At 49.7% G+C, this 21,635-nt stretch overlaps 1 protein-coding gene across 1 annotated transcript; it reads right to left on the bottom strand.

Moving 5' to 3' along the window:
• Window positions 1–2,175: 2,175 nt before the first annotated feature.
• On the bottom strand, window positions 2,176–21,635 carry SELL (selectin L). The gene is made up of 9 exons (XM_028127849.2): window positions 21,472–21,635; window positions 20,625–20,703; window positions 18,489–18,875; window positions 17,180–17,287; window positions 13,568–13,753; window positions 11,991–12,176; window positions 10,420–10,548; window positions 5,915–5,933; window positions 2,176–2,465 (listed from the first exon to the last, which is right to left on the bottom strand). Exons 1-9 carry the CDS (start codon window positions 21,601–21,603, stop codon window positions 2,447–2,449), a joined length of 1,245 nt encoding a protein of 414 aa, XP_027983650.2. The 5' UTR covers window positions 21,604–21,635; the 3' UTR covers window positions 2,176–2,446.

The raw sequence follows: 21,635 nt of genomic DNA, 5'->3' as shown, positions 1-21,635 counted from the left end.
CTCCTGTGGTTCTGGTCCACAGGCACAGGGAAATTGCCTTTGTGACGTGGGATAGATTTATGTGAGTTTCCAGGTCTCAATCTGGAAGCTGAGGTAACTACCCCATTGTTCAAGCAAGTAAGTGAGGGCAGAAGGCAGAATAGCAGGGTTAAAATTCAAACAGCAGTTTTTACCTAAGTATGGTTGCTACCATACTTCACCTTCCATTTCACCGAGGCCGGCGTTCCGGCTTATTCTGTGTAATCTGGAGCACACCCGTGTGAGGAGACACTGGCATTCCCATTTCCTAAATAAACCTGAGACTCAGAGGCTGATGACTGCCAGGGTCACCCTACAGAGGCCAAGGCAGGGTCCCAGCGGGGTGGGGGACTCCGCAACTCATGCCTTTCTACCTCCCCCAGCTGGTGTGCGGGAGCAGGGCTGCCTCTGGTGAAGGACCCTCTGGCCTCAGACCTCAGAGAAGGCCCCAGATCTTTGTCTGCTTGAGCCCTCGCTGAGATCCAGGTCCTACGGAAAGCAGGAAGGGCCAGGCAGGGTGGGGAAGGGGAGGGATCTACAGTCAAGGTCAGTTCATAAAGCAGTTTCATCCCGGACTCAATGGTCGCAGTCACCCTGTGAGATACACAAACAAGGTGTGTTTCACTCTACGTTACAGGCAGGGAAACAGCGTCGGGGAGGCTAACCCCAAGGCCTTTGGAGAAATTTATCCTTTGAACCTTCATTTCTCTGTGAATCTTATGAATCTTTATGTAAAAGAACATAAGTCCTAAGACCACAATCCCTTGGGCCTTGGACGCAAGGCTGTGTCTGTCGGTCTGCCCACCTCTGACTCCCAGGAAGCAGCCTCCGCTGGGCTCCCCGGTCCTGCTGTGTCAGGTGCACGAGGCCTCGTCGGCAGGGGTGCCGGGAGGCTGAGCAGGGGGCGCACCGCCTGGCTCCGAGGGGCGTGTCCCAAGCCGCAGGAACGTGAGTGGCACACCCTGGGTTTACAGTGCACAACCCAGGCTCCTGACAGCGGCCCGTTGTAAGGCAGAGTCTGAGGCGGCGGGAGAAAGGAAGCTGTAACCACCACCAGAAACCATCCTCCTGGCCCTGCAGCCGTGTGAGAGCTGTGCCAGCCGCGGGCAGGGCCTGTTTGCAGCTGGTCTTCGCCAGGGCCCTGTTCCTTCTAAGAGCTCCGCCCTGGACAGGGGTGGGGCCTGCTCAGGCCATCACACGCCGCAGAGAGAGGGTTTGCTGCCGAGCCAGCAGCACTGGGCGCTCCCCTGGCCTATTGGAACATTTACTGAGTGTCAAGGAAGGAAGCGGACCCTCCGGGGATGTGGCACAGTCTCTGCCTTCAAGGGGGAGGGAGGATCTTGTTGGGGAGAAAACACATGCATGACAATTCTTAAAATAACAAACTAGGTAACACTGGGGCGGCGGGAAGAGCTGTGTTTAAGTACAAAACTGCATGTGACAGACTAACCTTGCGGTAGGAGGCCAAGGGGAGGTTGCCATGGGCAGGGCTGGTAAGGACCAGCTATGAAAGTGGTGAGGTGGTGGGGGAGGCGGGGCCCGAGGTGAACCGTGAGGAATGGGTGGAATCTAGGGAGATGGATAAGAGAATTGGGGGCAGCGAAGGGGGAGCCTTTCGGCAGGAGGCCTGGAACCTCTTTCTCCCAGTTTCAACTTTTCTGCAGAACCACAGGGATAGAGGCTGCCTGTCCTGGTAATGGTGTTTCTTTATCAGCTATGCAGCGGTTACAAAAAACACGGAATTCAAGACATCTGGGTGGGCATAACAAAAAGAGACAGCGAAAACCGAATCCGAGGAAAGCGTGGGTCCGGCGCCTTTCTCCTCTCCGGGGTTTGGTGCTCATGAGGTGCTGTGTGTGGAGTCAGCCAGGGAGGGAGCAGGGGGAGGCAGACAGCGCGGCCTGCGGGTGTAGAAGGTGGGATCCAGTGCAGACAGGACCGGTCCTGTTCAGAGCAGAACCCCATGGTTTCGCGGGAGTTGGAAGCAAGGATGACATCAGCTGAATGGCCTCTCAGTGAGAATGTACGCACCCCCACCCCCGCGTGTAAAGTGTGGCTTGCAGCACCTCGAGCCCGTGGCTGACGTGTACCCACGTCCCACGGTGCTAGAGGTGGGTGTCATCGGGTGCAGCTCTGAGTAGAAACTGGAAACAAGAGTCAAGAAAGAGCGCGACACCAGAGTCTTTATGTTCCACAGCAGTCCTTTCCCTGGGGTCTCGTTCCTCCACGGGGAAGAGGTACACACTGAGCTACACAGACCACAGCGCGGGTGGGGGGGGGGGAGGGGACGGGGGCAGAAGAAGCTGCTGGCCCTGGAGCATCTTTCCAGATGTACTGAGCGAGACACATGTCCTCTCAACGACGGAGGGCTGGAAGGATCCAGGGATGGGCTAGGATCTCGAGAGAGCTTTCTGTCCCGGGGCGTGATTTAGTACGGATCGTCCATGCTGAATGGAAAACAAGAGGACGTAAGTTAAAGGAAGGGGCTTAAACTTGCAAAAACTAAAGTGTTATTAGGAAAGGTAAATTTTCCCTAGGGGTGAGAAGAGTAAAGAAAATATGGTCAGTGAGTCGGACAAAATGCCAGACAGGCCCCGAGGCAGAGAAAGGAGGCCAGAAAAGCCTAAAGCAGCGCTTCTCACACCTTCCGCTGCTTCCCACCCAGAGCCGCCGGGTGTGCGTGGGGCCAGAGATTCTGCATCTCTAACCAGCTCCCAGGGGATGCCGCTGGCCCCAGCCCTCACTGAGAGGCGTGTCCGGGCCCAGGCTTTGTCTTCAGACCCAGTGAGCATGCGGGGCGCTGGAGACAGGCCCTGAGCAGTGGGGAGTCAGGAAAGTAGAAGCAGACATGCTCAAAAGGAAAGAGAAATCAGAGAACATCAAAGCTCATGAAGGCTATGGTGGTGGGTCTCCCAGGCCTGACTCTGGTGGGCGATGATGGAAGGAGGTGGTGACAAGTCCAGCTGTGTGAGCTAAATGACACCTCGTGCGTGTGAAACAGGGTCTCCTTCTTGGAAAGGACGGGGACAACCCAACGCAGTCTGCCTTCCCAGCTCCTCCCAGGGAGGACCAGCCTGAGCTGTTCTCACGGCGAGCTGCCCGGGGAAACCACAATTCAGCAGCTGCAAACGTGCCGCCAACACAGACAGAAACGTTTCTGAAAACAGAATCTCACGCCGGCCCTCCTCTGAGGTTGGCATCGTATCTTCCTGTGCATCTCGGGCGTAGCTCTTACCCGGGCAGAATTTAGACACTAGAAACCAAATGAGGTGATAAACAGAACCGGTTTGCAGAAGAATCAAAATAACCCGGCAAGAATCGAAACCGCAGATGCCCGAGGAGCCCGCCATTCACCAACCAACGGCGAGTAGGACTGAGCACCAAGGACTCGAGAGCGTTTAAAAAACTGAGACAGGTGTTTGCTGTGATTGTGTTCGGGTCACCTTCGGCTTGTTTTAGGAACACGCCCTGCTCCTCCCACCCCACCCTTCCTCAGTGCCAGCACACCCAGGGCTCCGTGTGGGGGGGAATCACACTGCCGGGACTTACCACTCTAACCTGGGGCCAAGAGTCCTGAGTTCTAAAGGCGTGAACATTAAGAGCATGATCTTTGGACCTAGCGCGGGGCACAGATCTCATGGGACTTTCTGTGATCACCAAACTCCTGCAGCGAAGGAGGCTTTTGACGAATGCAGAATTCCCTGACCACTGCCACGTCTGTCTTGTATTTTTCTTTTTCTTTAAAACACTTTTCTGTCTTAGCTCACCAACCAGGCAAGCTCCCTGAGGTCACGGGTAAGGATTGACTCCTCTTTTCCCATCCAGCTTAGCATTGTTCCTGCACAAAGGTTGTTCAGTAAGACAACTGTGGATTGATTCATGTGAAAATTAGCAAACCATTCAACTTAATGTGGCAGTTAGCGTAGAAGGGTAATGAACTTAAGGCTGACATTCCTCCTGCCCTAGGACATCTAAAACGTTGAATCGATCCATCAAGTGGTGACGAAAACACAGGTGGTTCCTGCGGCCAGAAACCGGCTCTGGGTGGATTGTGCCAGAAAGACTTTTACTCGGTGGGTGTGAGCACCTTGTGGGTTTCCTGCCCACAGAGCCGGGGAGGCGCGCTCTGGGAAGGGCCTAGGACCCATCCCCACTGTCCAATGGGAGGTAAGGCAATAAAATAGAATAAAAGGACCTCCACCGACCCTCTGTCCCCACCCAGTTACCCCCAACGCTCTCATCTCCTTCTAGCCAAGCTTTTCAAGAGAGATGGCTGACATGTTCTGCCTGTTTTCTCATCCCCACTGAGTCCTCGAGCCCTGGCCACCGGACTTCTGTCCCGACCTCCACACTGAAAATAGTTCCCACCAGGACCCTGGCCACATCCAGGGGAAATGTACTGGTTCTCTTGGCAGCACGTGAAACAGTTTCATTTCTTCGTTTCCTAAGCATTCCCAACCCTGTACTCCTGTCCCCGCTCCCCATTTCCTTCTCACTCCCTGGCAACCTCTTCCCACTCCAAAACGTCTCTCTCTTTTAGTTTTATTTGTTGTTGTTGCTTTCCCTTCCCAGTGACTAGCACTGTGGAGTGTAGATAGCAACCACCTATCAGTTCCCCAATCAGAACCACGGCAACTTCTCTGATTCTTCTCTGTTATTAGCCAACGAAGGACCACCCTCAACTGATTCTACCTCCACTTACCTCATGAGCGCACCCTCCCTGCTATGGTTCTAGACAGTTTTAACCTCATCATTTCAAATTCCTCCCAAACAGTTCTTTGCCTCCAAGCTCACCGATTCCCACGTTTGCTTACTTTTGTGTAGGGTGACCCTCACAGATCAGGTGCAGAGATCCCCGAGATACACATCTCAGCACGGGGGAGGGTGCTGGGTGGGAGGGACATCCACCTGCTCAGCCCCGTGGTGATGCCCCAAAGGCCTCAGGATAGAGTCCACTCTTAATGTGGCGCGTGGATCCCTCTGTGATCGGGCCTCTGTCACCTCGTGGCTCCCCACTTTCTCTTTCGCACCCTGCGCACAGCCCGCGGAACTTCTCAGTGACAATTTGTGGTTTGCAGGATGGCTGTCTGAACAAGCACCCTCCTTGGGGACCATCTTGTTTCATTTCCAGCGTCTAGCTGGGTACTTCGAATGGCACCAAAATCTCGTCTTCACAGTTCTGTTCACTGACACTCTCCTTCCTAACATTTCAGAGCAAGTCACTAAGGCTCTCGAACTGATAAATGTTTTGCCACCTTCATTTCTGCCAGACGGGCCATGCATTGCCACATGCTTGCATCTCTCCTAAGTATGTGTTTCTCCAATTAAAGAAATCTGAGGTTCAGGACCAGACTAAAAAATTACCTTTTTAAGGAGCTGCAGATAGAATCTGCTCCCAACTTTTTCCACATTTCTGAAGGCAGTGCTTAATAGAGCGGTAGTCACCGACCCCCTGAGGACCTGGGGTCTGGGGTTATTCCTGCTTCTTAAAGCCTGGGATTCAACAGTTTCTCAATAAATATTTGTTGAATTAGATGCTTCCTGAATACCGTATTTATTACTGCCCTCATGTTCAGCCAGGACAAGACAAAATATGTCACAGTGCTTCCAATCCTCACAAAATATTCAGAACAATTGGAAAGTGCTCCCTTTACATAACTGCCTTTTCCTAATAGGGCATTACTTGTCCATTCATTCATTCCGCTCCACTCACACTAAAAAGGCCACTACTTTTCAGGGAAGCTGATAGATGGATCGATTTATCTGGAAAGATCATTTGAATGAGGCCCCGTGTAAATAGCTACTGGAGTCAGTGTGTTTAACTATAACAGGAGGGATCTTAGGAAGGTAGAGAATAGATCAACAGATGTAGAAACTGCTCGCTGATAAAACTTACCTTCTCTCAGACTTTTTGCCTAAAAATAGAAGAAATAGAAAAATGGCATCAGCAAAAGTAGACAATTTCAACTTCTTAAGATAAGAGTAAACAGAAATTCCCACCCTCAGAACGATCTTTTGAAGCATATTATGCGTTTGCTGAGTAGAGCGTCTGAGGTCGGAGGTCCTGGGCTAATGCTCTCATTCAAACAGCGGTCAGTGCTTGGTCGGACCAGGTTCCACCCCGCGGTCTGCACAGCTCATAAAGACAAGTCCAGCCTGACCTGCCTGGTAACCAGGCCCAGCACACCCCTCCACAGGCTTCCCTTCCTCACCTGCCCTCCACCCCCTCGGGTCCTTCCCTAGGAGACCTGACTCCTGATACTGGAAGAATGCATGTCTCACACCATCTTCTCTAGGAGGACCCACACGAGGGGCACTCAGGCCCGGCGGTAGGAGTGACACCCCCGCTCTGAGGAACCGGCGTGTTGTCATCTTACACAGTGACGCTCAGGGGTCCGGTTTCCTTCTCTGATGGGCTGCGAGGAAACTCAGAGCCCGACCCAAGACCCTCGCTGAGCAAGTGTATAGGACTTGGTGACACACCATTTATGTGTTCTAACTTCACCTGTAGCTCCAACCTATTTTTTTTTTTTTTTAAATATATTTTATTGATTTTTTACAGAGAGGAAGGGAGAGGGATAGAGAGTTAGAAATATCGATGAGAGAGAAACATCGATCAGCTGCCTCCTGCACACCCCTACTGGGGATGCGCCCGCAACCAAGGTACATGCCCTTGACCGGAATCGAACCTGGGACCCTTCAGTCTGCAGGCCGACGCTCTATCCACTGAGCCAAACCGGTTAGGGCTCCAACCTATTTTTGTACAGTACATTTTGGCCTTCTTTTTCTTACTTTTTAACTAATTTTAACTTGCTCTGTTGAACGCGTTTTGTAAGTGATCTGACATTCAATTTAAAAAGCAGAGAATAAATAAGTAGATAAATGCACGAACTGTAGAGTTGAGCTGCAGAGGAAATAAAAGCAAGTAAAAGCTTTCTGAGTAGCCCCAGCTGGTTTGGCTCGGTGGATAGAGCATCAGCCTGAGGACTGAAGGGTCCCAGGTTCGATTCCAGTCAAGGGCACATACCCGGTTGCAGGCTCGACCCCCAGTAGGGGGCGTGCAGGAGATAGGCAATCACTGAATCTCTCTCATCATTGATGTTTTATCTCTTTCTCCCTCTCCCTTCCTCTCTGGAATCAATAAAAATATCTCTTTAAAAAAAAAAAAACAGAAAAATACTTTCCGAGTAGAAAAGCCTCTCTGGAAAGCAGTGAGTCATTCAGTCGCCGAGCAAGCCCTGGTTGCCACCAGCAGCGTGTCCCTGAACAGCCACTTATCCTCTCTAAGACTCCACTTCTCCAGTGAACGGGGCCTGAAATTATATCATCCTCATGGAGTTGATTTTAAAAATGTACTCAAAGTACTTAGTGCAGAGACTCAAGCTTAGATAGTATTCATTTACTATTTTACACCTTTAAAATATCAGAAAATAATATTTTAACATTTCTCCCAAAATTCAGCCACTGATGACATGGGCCAAATACACCTGCACGGAGGGAATTAAATCTGAACTCATTTCAGGTTTCTGTTTGTTCATCTCCATATATTTTTCTTTTAGGAGCAATGAGACATATAGCAATACACGAGCAAGAATCGGTTCCTACTGAGAGTTTCTTTTCTGAAGAAAAGGGAACTAGGGCCTGTGCTCAGCCCCGTGCCCTGTGCCCTGTGCCCTGGTGCCCTGTGCCCTGTGCCCTGGTGCCCTGTGCCCTGTTCCAGTCCTGTGGTCCCGGTGGAAGGGTCTTCCATCCCCGGGGAAAACAGAGCCTCCTTACCCCAGAGACCAGCGGTCTCAGGGGCACGTCCAGATGGGAGTCCGGCTCCGGCCCTGCTGACATTCAGGGACTTTAGAGATTTGGCCTAAAACATGATGGCCTCTGCCCGGACGGTGTGGCTCAGTGGTTGAGCTTTGACCCATGAACCAGGAGGTCACAGTTCGATTCCTGTTCAGGGCACATGCCCAGGTTTCAGGCTCGATCCCCAGTGGGATTGCGTGCAGGAGGCAACTGATCAATGATTCTCTCTCATCATTGATGTTTCACTCTCTCTCTCTTTCTCCCCCTCTCTCTTCCTCTCTGAAATCAATATAAATACGTTTCAAATTTTAAAAAACCACAACATTATTGCCTCACTTCCCCATTTCCCAAGAAGGGCCAAAGATAATGGCTAGTCAGCTGAGGGAAAAGTTTCTAGACAAACCCATGCACAGGGGCCTGTTTCTGGAGCCCCCGATTCCTCGCTCAGGAGAAAGGGGCTGAGGTCTAGAGGTCAACACAACCAGGGCAAGGGTCAAAGTGCGGGTTCCTCAGATCCCCGGATTCTGGCCGTTTCATTGACTACTATTCTGTGAAGATTCACCTGCCTCCTTTCCAGCTTTCTCAACCCCAAAGCATATAAAGTTCTCGGTGGTGATGAGCACTGCATATATCCAGATGTGTTGCTTTTCACTTTTATTCTTGTAAATGCCTCAGCTACCTTGTGTTAGAAATCTCTAGGAGTTTAGCCCATCATTTCTAACTTTGTCTCTGCAGGAAAAGAAAAATATTCTTCATGTTTCAATGAACCTACAACTAAAATTTTTGGAAGCAAAACTGACTTGAAGTTGGGGCTGCCAGAAGAGGTTTCAGAAATGAAGACCATTTGGATGTTTTGTTAGAGAAGCATGACCTTCATACAGCCAGTGATCTCCGGGCTCTGCTCTCTGCTGGCATAACTGTAACAGGCGAACTGCCCGTTATCTGCTTCCTGTTTGCCCCACACTCATTCCCACAGCGGGGCAGGCAGTTGTTAGGTTATCAGTTTGAGATCTTGTACAGAAATGACTCCAAGGTAAAGAATGTGAAAACAGCCCCAATGCCTTTTCTTACCCCTGCTTACGAATCAGCCTCAGCCAGCCCCTCCCCCTCACTGAACCACTGTGACTTCAATTCTGTTCTTGTGATTCTGCTAGCCTTTATGAAAAGGTTTTAGAATTTGGGAATAAATATCCTCCTTATGCTGGTGACTCGCAGCCCCAGAGCCTTCCACAGTTACTCAGCTATCCCTTACCCATGATGCTCTACCCTCTCTGTCCGGCCACCGCCACCCAACGTAGGAGGAAAGAGAGGACGCTGGGCCAGGCTTTGAAGTCTCCATGGAAACGACCATCGGCAGGGGGAGGGAAATCTCATTCCCGTTCTGCCTTTTACTTACATACTTAGCACTGTCCTGTAAGCTGATGGGACCCGACGTTAGCAAATGTCTAAGAGCGGGAGCAGAGGCACTAACTCCTCATGCTCTCAGGTTACAGCTACTGAGGTCCTCGCACATCCTCGCCCTCCCCCACCCCACCCCGTCTTGCCAGTTGGTTAGAACACAAATCAGGTTCCCTTGTTCTTAAATTTAGGATGAAAGGGCCGATCACAGTGAAGACTATTGAGAAATGGTAGCTACTATTCCTGCAGTTGCCAGTGAGGATGGGTGGGTGAGGGGTGCAGCCCTTACGTACCACATTCACCGAACAGAATACATGCTAATTAATATGGTGGAAGTGGGATTAAAACACCGCACAGCTGCTTAGCAGTTGTTTTGAGGTCACCGATGACCCCTGACCTTGAAGCAGGGATGTATTAAAAGCTGCCTACTGTGTGTGAGTTTCAGAGTCTTGGACATTGCTGGCTGAGTCCGGCCAAATGGGGCAGCCCACACCAGGGTCTGCCTCCGGCTGTGGGTCTGTAACCGTCAGGCTGGCCACGTTAGGGTTCAGATAAACAGGGGCAGGCGGGTGAGTGATGCTCTTCCTCCCTGGTGGGCAGACACTGGCTTCTCAGGGCAGCCCTCCTTGCTCCCTCTTCTCCTCCAGTCCAGAGTGGAGGGGAAGCAGCAGAGCGCGGTGCCTTGCTGGGCTGAGTTGCTAGTGAACAGCCCCTGGGGAGGAGCGTGGACGTGTGACTCCACGGGTCAGAGGCCAGGCAGGTAGGTGTGTGGCTCTCGTGAGGTCAGGGATTCGGGGGCAGTGCCGTGGAAACATTCCTGGGCACTAGATCCACTTCCCAGAGGCACCGCAGCACGGAGTCAAAGGCGCGTGGCTCTTAGAGGTCAGGTGCATGCGTCCGTTTTTCAGAATTAAGTCAGAGCCAAGGCCCATTTGCCCGTTATCACCCAAGCGAGGTGCCTTGAAGATCGCAGGACTTTTGTTTGTTTGTTTTAAAGTTTGTTGGGTGAAAAACAAAACAAAACAAAAACCAGCCCACGTGTCTTAATGCAGGTGTGTGCGAGGCTGCCTCCCACGCGTCCAGGGCTAAGGTGTGCGGCCTCGCCCCCTATCCAGCCTCAGAAGCTGTCGTACTTAATTTCCTGTGGGTTTCTATTTTCTTCTCTTTGCAGTTCCATTATTTTCATAGGAAGGTAAACGCACGTACCTTTTTTTAATCGCCTCGCCAGCCAGATGATAAAGGCCAACCCCAGGAATGCCGTAACCATGACTGCCAGTGGGATGAAGAGGGGGTTGTAGTTGCCTTCCTTGATCATGGAGAAGCTCCTGTCCAATTCTGAAAGAGAATCGGGGAGGCACGTCGCATGAGGCCACAGCATGATCTCTCTAGTGCCATTTCATGAGGTTAGACTTTCCCCCTCCTTCCAGCTCCCAACAATTGCCCATTTGGTGCCATCTGGCATGAGGAAATTGGCGTGGGAAGGCCCGTGATGACTCCATGGCAGAGACAAAGACTGGGCTGGCTTTCCTAGCCCCACACCTGTGCAGTCTCAATTCCCAGACTGGTCATTAGTGGAATTTCTGGGAGATGCACCTAAAAATCTTGTCAAGAAGTGGTCATCATTGTGTTTAGCTCCGTGGCCTTGTTGAATGGTTGGGACTCTAAATCAGAGAGGAGCTGAAAGGCCCAACTTGATTGTAGGAAAAATAAAAGCCAGTGATCGGAACCAGTAACTTGTCAGTTGCAGGAGACCATTAGTGCTTTTACTTTGAAGCAGCTGTGCAATCGTCTGCACTTGGGGTTTACCTACCGGGGACCTGCACGGACCTGTGAATGATTCACTCCCCCCACTTCCATCACAAATACACAAAGGGATACACTTCCATGTCCTTTTGTAAGTGTGAACCAAGTTCACTGGGGAACCTTTATTGAAAACATGCCACGTGGGAACATCTGTAATTGGTGGCACCCCTATGTTGGCACAGGGTCTGACGGCATCCCTATTCTCCACATGACCTGGAGGAACCCTTTCACGGGGCTTCCATCCCCACACCAACTTTATAGTGGAAAGGGGCTCAAGGTCCCAGAGGATCCAAACAGAAGGCACCTGTTGGCTGCCTTGAAAGGAAAGGACCCCTAGCCTGATACACAGTCCTCCCCTGAAGACCCTGATTCCCCACCCACTCCCTGGCCCACAGAGATCAGCTTCTCGGACAGCTTCCACGGGTCACACCATTTAAAGACTTTCGTCATTGGTGCGAATGGCCCTAGGGGCAGACACGGGTAGCTAGTCTTTCACATGCCAATTTAATGTGCATTTATTTAGCACCGACGGTCAGGTGGAGGGTATTGAGAGATGAGGGAGACATAGCCCTTATACACAGACAGATTTGGATGCTGCAGTTTAATGATAATAGAAATGTGTCCCCTGCTTTTGGAATTATGTAGTTATTGGTGTTCTTGGCAGCAGCACTTTAATGGACTAACAGAGAAGTGAGCTTGCACTGGAATAGAAGAATGGATAGGAAATAATTCAGTAGAGACAGTGAGTTTAGATGTTAAGGTCTGAGATAGGAGGGGTTGAGAACTGTCTAGAAAAAAAGAAATAGCTATTATTGAAGGAAGAGGCAAGAATAGTCAAGGGTTATGTAGTAAATTAATATGTACGAATTTATTTTTAAAGCACATCCGTTAAGCAAAATGAAATATAAAAATGTACTGTATCTTTCCCACATCTCCTTCTTTAAGGCATTCGGGAGATTGGGACATGGACTCACTCTGGCATACTACAGGAGGGCTGGACCACATTCCAGATGATTCACAGACAGTTCTCGTCTTCCCGATGAGCTCAGTTCCTTCTGAGCAGTTGAAGGTGCACATGGAGTTAAAGCTGAAGTTGCCCAGGGGGTGATGGCAGTCCATGGTCCCCAAATCAGGTGCTGTTAGAGCATCACACTGAATCACTTCAAAGAAAAAGAAAAAAACGTTCTGAGTAGAGACCTTCTCTTGATCAAAGGATTTTAAGGTGTTGGGATAGGAGGTTTGGAGGAAGAGGGAGTGCCAAAGCTACCTGACTCAGCTGTGGAACCACCACAGGATCCCAGCCTTTCCTAATCTAGAAATTGCTCCTGATTATGCTTCCAGAATTTACTTTCTTGAGAACGATGGAGAGTGGAGAGGCAGAGGTGAAGCCAGGAGAGCACCAGAAGCATTTGGGGTGAAAGGTGGAGAGAGTAGGGAGGATGGGCTCCTCTGGGAGTCACTCCAACTCCGCTGGAAGTGCCTGGACCTGGCCTTGGCCCTTGAGGAATCTTCTCACTGAGTGTAGAGAATGCCCACCCCTCCCCCGTCCCAAAGTCTGTCCAAGCAATTTTGAGAAACATCCCAATTCTCTGAAGCAAGTCCCTCAACTTCTGTAAAATCCAGCAGGTTGGTCAATTTACTTTTCTTTCTTTCTTTCAGTCCTTCCTTCCTTCCTTCCTTCCTTCCTTCCTTCCTTCCTTCCTTCCTTCCTTTCTTCCTTCTCTTTCTTTTCTTTCTTTCTTTCTTTCTTTCTTTCTTTCTTTCTTTCTTTCTTCTTTCTTCCTTCCTTCCTTCTTTCTTTCTTTCTTTCTTTCTTTCTTTCTTTTAAATCTTTATTGTTCAAAGTATTACACGTGTCCCCTTTTTTCCTCCATTGAACCCTTCTTGCCACCCCCCTCACCCTAGGCCTTCACCAAGTGCTATGATTTCAATAAATGATTCTGACAGTTCTTTTGAGAACTAAACCATTTAAACTGGTGAATCAGAAGCATCGACGACGTAGAAAATGTAACCAAAACTGGCACCCCCAGTCTCCTCCTGCAAGGGGATCGTCTCGCCAGCTAAAACGAAAACACCCACCATATTTCAGATGGAAAAGGACCAAGACACTGTGTTTTTCACAGCAGTTGTTACTCTCCTGAGAGTTCATGGAGGAGAAAAGCTGAAAAATGATTTTGAGAATAAACAAATAAAACAATAATAATAAAAAAGAAGACCTCTACCTCGGAGAAGGAAATCGGTTGGTGTTAAGAAGGACACCACATAAAACAGGTGTTTTTGAGAGGAGAGAACAACCCAAATTTCACTGAGGCTCAGCAAGGTGGATGGTTTATGCCCTGACAATGAGGAGGAAAAGATACAGCGTAACCATGGTGACTGCTGAAAATCACTCACGGGCTGTGAGAGGGCTCCTCTGAGCAGCATCACAGCATAGTCTACGGTTAAGTCATGCTCCAGCAGAGGGTCCAGGCCTCTTAGCAAGACCCGACTGCATGCCCTCGCTATGGGAACCCAGGGCTGCGTGACAAAACTGCAGGGGACAGCTGCTCACCTCGGCAGGTGGGCACCGGAGATGACCAGTTCCCAAAGGGCCCGCAGGTGGTTTCCTCCGTCCCGGTGAGCTCTGTTCCCTCGGAGCAGTTGAAGGCACACCGAGAGCTGTAGCTGAAGTCTCCCAGCGGGTGGCTGCAGGCCATGGCGCCCAGCTCGGGGCCCTCCAGAGGCGCACACTGCATCACTTGAATAAGAAGAGAGACAGCATTGGGAGGCGAGAGGGCCTGGTGGCTTGTGAGTCCAGGCGCGGCCACCTGAGGACCAGGGCGGTGACAGGACCACGAACCCTGTCAGCTCTGCTGACTGTCCTCACTTCCTGGAGTTGGTGTGGGAATTAGATGATTGATTGCAGGGCAAGGACTTAGGATAGAGCCCGGCTCACGGGACGTTTAATTAAACGTGAACTAATCTGGTTATCTGTGGCATTATCTGGGGAGAGAATTTTTACACCTACACGGGTTTAAGTGGGAATGACCGGCTCAGTCTGGAGATGACTGAGAATTTTAAGGTGTTGGGATAGGAGGTTTGGAGGAAGGGGGGGGGGGGGTGTCTGTAATTGGTCTTTAGGCAGCGTCTCCGCCTGGACTCTGCCTCACCCTCCCTGGCCGGTGCCAGGCCTTAGCTCCTCTGCTTGGACAGCCCTCTGCAGAAGCTGCATCCGTTTCCCTGCTCTGGTCAGTGGTGCAATGGATCAAATTAAGGCTGAAAGTCAGTCTCCAATTTTAGGCTCTGCCATGTTATTTGGGCCAATATTGCAACTCTCATGCCTTATGTCTTATTAAGTTTGAGCCATTGTGTGATCCTGCTCTTGATATTTCAATAAAGAATGGATCCAAGGAATTGGGAGACATTTTATATTTTTTCATATCCAGTCCAAGTCCAAATGAAAGTGAATTACATTGTCCAGTTCAATCCATGCCCACAAGCAAGTGCCCGATACACTCCAGGCACAGTCTCCATCCTGCAGATGCAATGACAGGTAAGATGTGCACCAACTTCCTGTGCTATCAGTCTGCCAAGGGATACAGACACGTGCATAGATGGCCTCATCAATGCGGGTATGTAAGGAAGATATACGTGGAGGTATTAGAACAAAAATAAAGACACTTAGCCTCTTTGGGGGTACTCAGAAAGCTTCCTGAAAGAAATGGTCCCTGAACTATGTCTTCAAGATAAACAGGTGGATTAACCATGTGCAAAATGAGAGAGAAATCCATGAGCAATCGACGAGATACAAAGCTCACAAGGTCAATGTGGAGAGCTGTGACCATTCTGATGTCACTAGAAGGAAAGAGGAGATGGAGGGACAGGGGGCGGGGGGAGTGAAATGAGATTAGGGAGAAGATAGGCGATAAGACAAAATGCCATTGTCCTTTTTCATTGATTTCATGAGCACCCACGGTACAGCAGCATCACTCTAGGCCTCAAGGAGTTTAGAATTTTATCCCGTAGGACAAATGACAGGTGGACATGAAAGGGTGGGTGGCCACAGATATGTGATGTTTGATTGTTTCCAATTGATCAGCCTCCCGTAGTGTGCATATTTCAAGGGCACTCATTGAAAGTCATGGATCACAGCTAAGAAACTAGGCAATCCTCTAGGAAGAGGTTGATGAGGGCAGTGGCAGTAGAACTGACGAACAGAAGACAAATTGGAGAAACAATAAAACTGTATAGAAATGAGTAGTGTGTACATGTAGGGCTGGTGAGAGGGCTTCATACCAGAGCACTCGTATAAATGGTGGTACCACACACGAAGATGAGGAATACAATGGAAAGCTGCTGGGACAGTGGCTTTGCGGTCTGTGGGCATCAGGATATGCCTGTATATTTGGAGTTCAGGGCTGGAAACAGGTTGTCAGTCTAAAGCTCACACAGACTCGTGAATTCACAAAAGTTGGCACGTTTGACCAAAGGGTGCATAGAGAGTCAAAAGAGAAATGGACAAGAGATAGAAGATGAGAAATAACAATAGTGTGTGGGCTTGGGTTCGTGCCCGTGAAGAAAACGGAAAAGAAATGATCACAGGTAGAAAGAAAACCAGGAAAAAGTGATACGATGGAAGCCAAGACCAAAAAGATTGAAATGTTCAACAAGGGAATGGACATGGCAACGATGTAAGAATCAGAAAACAAAACTTCAGGATGTAGGGTTGGGTAGGAGTCACGGCTCTGCAATCGAGTGAAATGAGGTAGATCCGCTCCAGTTGGTTGACATTTAAATTTGCTTCAGCCTCAATTCTTTATTCTTTACAAACATTGCTCTTTCCCCCTCCTTATAATCTTATATTTTATGCACCAGATACTTCAAACATAGTTTTGAAACTCAGCCAATTCGGTCAAAGGATTTGATGTGTCTCTCGGTAGTGAGTTGACTGGGTCAAAGGCTCCTTGCTTTGAATCTGTATATTCTTCCCTTTCTGTTTCTACCACCACGACTCTGAGTGATTTCAAGAGCATCCTAACGATCCCCTCCATCTTCTCCCTTTCTGCTCTCCACTCCATCGCCCGCACTGCTTCTAGGATTCCTGCCCCACATGCAGGTGTTAAGATACGAAGTGGCCGAAGAAAAACCCCTCCAGACACAAACAACAGTGCGGTGATTACCAGAGGAAAAGGGGGGTGGGGAAGGCTGAACAGGGCAAAAGGGGGGATAAATGGTGACGGAAGGAGACTAAACTTGGGGTGGTGAACACACAAAACAATACTCAGATGATGTATTATAGAATTGTACACCTGAAACCTATAACATGTGTTAACCAATGTCACCCCAATAAAGTCAATAAAAAAGATACCAGTAGCCTCCCATTTATAATAATAAAAGTGAAATATGCTAATTAGACCAGATAGCCCAACGACCTTCAGGACGAAGCCGGGGCTGCCAGGGCTGAGCCCCTTGCACGAATTTCATGCATCGGGCCTCTAGTTGTTAAACAGAGGCCAGATTGCTTCATTAGGCAGTTTCCAGTCCCTGCAAACTTACCACGGCTTACCTTGCTTTCAAGCAAACCAAATTATGAGCATATATAATTTCCACCAGTTAACTGTAAATCCTTTAAGGGCAGAATCTATAATAGATTTGCCTTTCTATCTTCTGAAATACCCAGCCCAAATGAATGTGTTGAATGTATTATTACATATCTTCAACCTCTATGTACTGTATATCATTATGTGCATGAACTCTTCTTTTTGGCTTTGCCCTGTTATGACTTTGAGGATTAACATAAACAAGCGAGATTACCCTCCGGGTAACTCACCCTCCTAACAATAAATGTTTTCGTGTCTTTCAGACTTGAGAGTTCCAATGAGCCCAACAAGCTCAGGAGATACGCGTTTCTAAAAGCAGGAATCTGCCACACCTGATTTGTCACTGTCCTCCTGACCCCGTGTTCTCGGTGGCTCTGGGAAGGACTAGTTGAGAAGAGAATTGAAACTTCATCCTGACTTATGAAATCTTCACGGAAAGGTGCCCACGTTTCGCAAGCCCAGCCTTCTGATCAGAACTTCTCATTTCTCAGAATGGCTGGTACCTTGCTGTCCCAGCCCACTTCCACAGCGGCAGGAACCCCGGCGGCTCACACAGGAAGAAGCCACGAGGGGAAAGGGCTTACCGAACTGGCACTGGGGCCCATAATGGCCCGGGTCACAGCTGCAGGTGTGGTTGTTGATGGTTTCCACGCATTCGCCGTGGCCGCTGCATGACCAGGGCTGGCACGAAGCTTTAAGGGGATCAGGAAGAAATTATTTTAATGTGATTACTTTGTAGTACGCATAGTCATGTTTTCAGACGTTTAGATAACTTTCTGCCTGAGACCAATTTACCACACAGGAAACCTTCATCTGTATATTCATAGGGCCTTTGCATAAAAACCATATGCTAACATTTTTATTTACGTCATATACTGGCCCGTAGCCATACACGTTTATTTTGCGAATGAATTCGCCAATGCCGACACTCAGTAGCATTTTGGGAAATCTTAGGGATATACGTTGAAACCCTTGAAATTACTTTGTTTTTAAGGTAATGAGCAGATTCAATGATGCCCAACCGTTTCTGCAGTCAGACTGCTTGTCAATCCCTTTCTTCACAGAAGGAACTATAGAAAGATGAAAAAGTCCAAATCTGCTCAATTATCTTCGAGTCCCATTTGCCAGGGACGCAGTGAACGGTGTTTCCCTGTTCAAATACTACTCGGAAAAGAACCCAGGCTGTTTGGGCTGTTGCCATGGCCCTTGCGGAGCTTTTATAACCAATGACAATGAAGCACGCGCTTCATTGCACAGAACTGCAGGCTCCGCGGCAGGCAGCGCCACGCCAGGCCCTGCTTTGCGGTGAGGACACTGAGGTGGTGTGAGGCTCAGCTCCTCGCAATTCCCCACCTTCTTCTCAGGGACCCTGATGGTCTAGTCCTTCCTCCTTACACACAGCTCGTCTTTTTTTTCTTTTCTTTTTAAATATATTTGTATTGATTTCAGAGAGGAAGGGAGAGGGAGAGGGAGAGGGAGATAGGAACATCAATGATGAGAGAGAATCATTGATTGGCTGCCTCCTGCACGCCCTCTACTAGGGATGGAGCCTGCAACCCAGGCATGTGCGCTGACCTGGAATCGAACCTGGGAGGGACCTTTCAGTCCATAGACTGATGCTCTAGCCATTGAGCCAAACCAGCTGGGGCTATATACATCTCATCTGGCTGTAAACGGATTTAGGGGCACAGCTTTGGGGTGTTGGGACCAGCCTCTCACTCCAGGAAGGCTCCGCAGTGACGTGGGTCGCGCTGCCTGGAGGCCTGGGCTGACCTCAGAAAGCACCAGGCTCTGCCCAGCATCCCCGGTGGGGCCGGCTCTCTGCACGGGGCTCCCTACCTGTGTAGCACAGGGCGGGGCTGGGGGGCCGGCTCTCTGCACGGGGCTCCCTACCTGTGTAGCACAGGGCGGCCTTGGGCTTGTGGCAGGCGTCGTCGTTCCACTTGCCCGCGTCCTTGCTCCTCTTGATGTACATCTCCACGCAGTCCTCTTTCGACTTCTTGTTGTTGGGCTCCCCGACGCCCCAGTTCTCGGCTTCGGCCGTGAGGGACTTGTTGGTCCCCACCCAGGTCCACACGCCTGCCACCTTCCGGATCCCGATCCAGTAGTAGGTGCGGCTGAAGGGCAGCGTCCTGTTCAGGTACTCAATCTCCCCCTTGTTCTGTATGGCAACCAGATCGGTGTAGTTTTGTTGGCAGAACCTCCGAGCGCTCGCCCAGTTCATGGGTTTTTCGGAATAATGGTAAGTCCAGCCGTCGGTCCCATGGTAGGCAGAGAAATCTGAAAGACATCAGCGAGAGCGTACCCCTCAGTCACAGCTGACACCGCGGGACCGACCCCGGCTGAGCCCCCTGGGACGGGAGGAAACCGACACAGCTAAGGTGTAAGGTGCCGCCTCGGTGCAGAATGAGTCATTCGCAGGTTTGAAGCAGAAATAACCAGTTAGTCCCAATCACGTTTCACCACAGTACAGAGTACTTTTGCACATAGCTCTATTTTAGACAAGCTTGGTGGCTTTCTAGACTTATTTTCGTGAAATAATTTTTTTCTCCAAATTCTTTCAAGTGAAACGTAACCAACATAATTCAGACATTCATGTTTGCCTTAGTAGCTGTCCATCGTTTAAAAGTAATTTAAGTATAAACTATCTCTCTGAGATGTACTGTCTTTTTTTTTTTTTTTTTTTTTTTAATCCCGGGATATTTTCCTAAAGGCCTGCACGGCTGCGTCTAGGAGAGAAGTCAGATGAGGACAGGAATAATGATACATTGCTAAGCGATCTCTTTTGTTTCAGAAAGATAATATTTAGCACAGGAAGAATTGTTTCTGGGAAAACGCCCATCCACAGCCCAAGCCTTAGACATCTAACTACGTAACAACACCCAAAGTGCACAAAGCCGAATGGTGTGGGACTGTGAAATGTATTTAGATGGTGTCCCGTACACAGAGATCTCAACTGATGGTGTGTGATCATCATGGGTGTTCAGCTATGAGCACCTTGAAGAAACCAAGACAAACACATAGTCACACAATGACCTCGTGATAACATGGGCCGTTCCAAGCATGTATGATCTGTGAAACACTGCTCTCCTGTGAAGTAACTGTTTTCACAGCCATCAACGTTGATTGAGTTTTCACAGGGTAGGGCAAATCCCATGGAGAAATATGACAGAAAACAGGTCCAACTTTACAGTCTCCTAAGGATTCTAAGCAAGGCATAACAGATGCAAAGAAAACATAATTCATCTGGAGCAAGTCAAACATATCGGAAATGAAACATACGATTCATGAGTAAAGAATGTCCTAGAATGGACATGTGGACCGAGCTGTGAAGGGGCATCCCACCAGAAGGTCAGTGCTGGAGGGAGGAAACCGCTCGGCTCACTGCTCTCTGGACCTGCAGTGCCAAGAACAGTGCCTGGCACGCAGCAGGGACTCCCCAGGGTGCCAGGGGGCATGGGCAGACACGGCACAAGGAATGTGTGAGGGGCCGAGGGACGCACGTTTGTTTGGCCAGAGCGGGAATTTCAAGCCGGGGAGTAAGAAGACATTAGCTCACTGCGGCAATGGGAATGTTTCGAACAATTGCCAACACTCCTCAAGAACCAGACGTAGCATTTGTCACATCAATGGGAGAAGGATCAAAAAATATGTAAAGGGCTGGCCCTTTAAAAGCTCACACTGTAGAATTGATGTCCACTGAACTGTCGATGAATCATAGAAAGCGCAGTGCTAAACATCTGGTAAAGACTGTAAGTTCCCTTTTAGATATTTCTTAACTGACCTTCTTCCTCCACAACTCAGATCTTGGTGGGTTCGTCAGGCTTTGCGCCTGCAGCAAAGGGTGTGGCAGGTGCCAGGGATTTCTGGGAAAGGACGGAAGAGGAGAGGAAGAAAGATCTTCCCCGGAGGGGTGGAATTAACAGTGTCTGCCGAATAATTTCCCTGTGGCTCTGCACACCCAGTGGACACTTACGAAAAACAAACAAGTGGACAAAGGCTCGGCAATACACAAACCGCAGCACCTACCCCAGCAGAGCGCTGTCCACACCCACAGCTCCAAGACCCACGGAGCACTCCGATGTGTCCGATGTGTCCGAGGAGAGAGCTGCAGATAAAACACGAGATGTACACTCTGAAGTCCCACGTGCACAGCCCCCTGGGGAGGCTCCTACCACTTTCCTAGAGTTCACATCGAAACACATGGGCTGAGAAACCTGGTCAAAGGCATTGAGTCCTCAGACACGGAGGAAAGAGAAGCATCAACTTTGCCTCAAAAAGGATCCTTTAATTTCATGCCTTAGCCTCAAGGTGCTGATTGTTACTACTCCGACTTTTTCTGTATTTCAGGAATGTTTTCTACCTGCTTCTCTGCTGAGCTGTTAGATGGAACCACTTGATACTTAGTATGGATTGTTTTAAAGTGTCCCTTGGTGTTTAATGGGCTGTTGACATTTAGGTTGAATGTTAAAATCTCCCACTTGATTATGCTGATTCCAATTCCTAAAAGAATTAGACTAGAAGGAAAGCAGTTCCGTTTCTTTCAAGTAAAAAGAGATGCCTTTTGAGCAACTCAGATGGCAAGACCACACATTGTCTGCACCCCTAAAACCAGGTGGTCTGTGGTGTCCCTTCTCAGCGAGCCGCAGGTTAGCTCGCAAAGCTGCTCATTGCAACAGGGGAGCCCTGAGTCTCAGCCGAGACAGCCGAGAAGTCAGGGTCGTGAGAGGAGGGCTCTGGGGGCTCCGGCAGGTCTAGCTCCTGGCTTTTTTAAAGCAAAAATGAAATGCGTTGCCTCCTGTCCTTTGCCACCCGCCTCTGCAACCCCGAGAAGAGGCTCTGCGAGCAGCTGAGGCCCTCCAGGCTGAGAGCTCACCATGTCTGCGCGGTCCTGGTCCGGCCCCTCTGCGGCCCCACGTCCCGCTCTGCTCCGGGGGCTCCTGACCGGGCCCAGGCGAGGCTGCACTGTGCACTGAGCGAGTGGCCCAGAAGGGCTGCTTTCTCTCATTTCTCGAACGCAGTCTCACATCCTCCTCCTCC

This window comes from Eptesicus fuscus, chromosome 22 (genome assembly GCF_027574615.1).
Source record: "Eptesicus fuscus isolate TK198812 chromosome 22, DD_ASM_mEF_20220401, whole genome shotgun sequence".
NCBI classification, from domain to species: domain Eukaryota; kingdom Metazoa; phylum Chordata; class Mammalia; order Chiroptera; family Vespertilionidae; genus Eptesicus; species Eptesicus fuscus.
The sequence above is the reverse complement of the archived record's forward strand: the minus strand, read 5'-3'. Positions and strand labels throughout refer to the sequence as shown.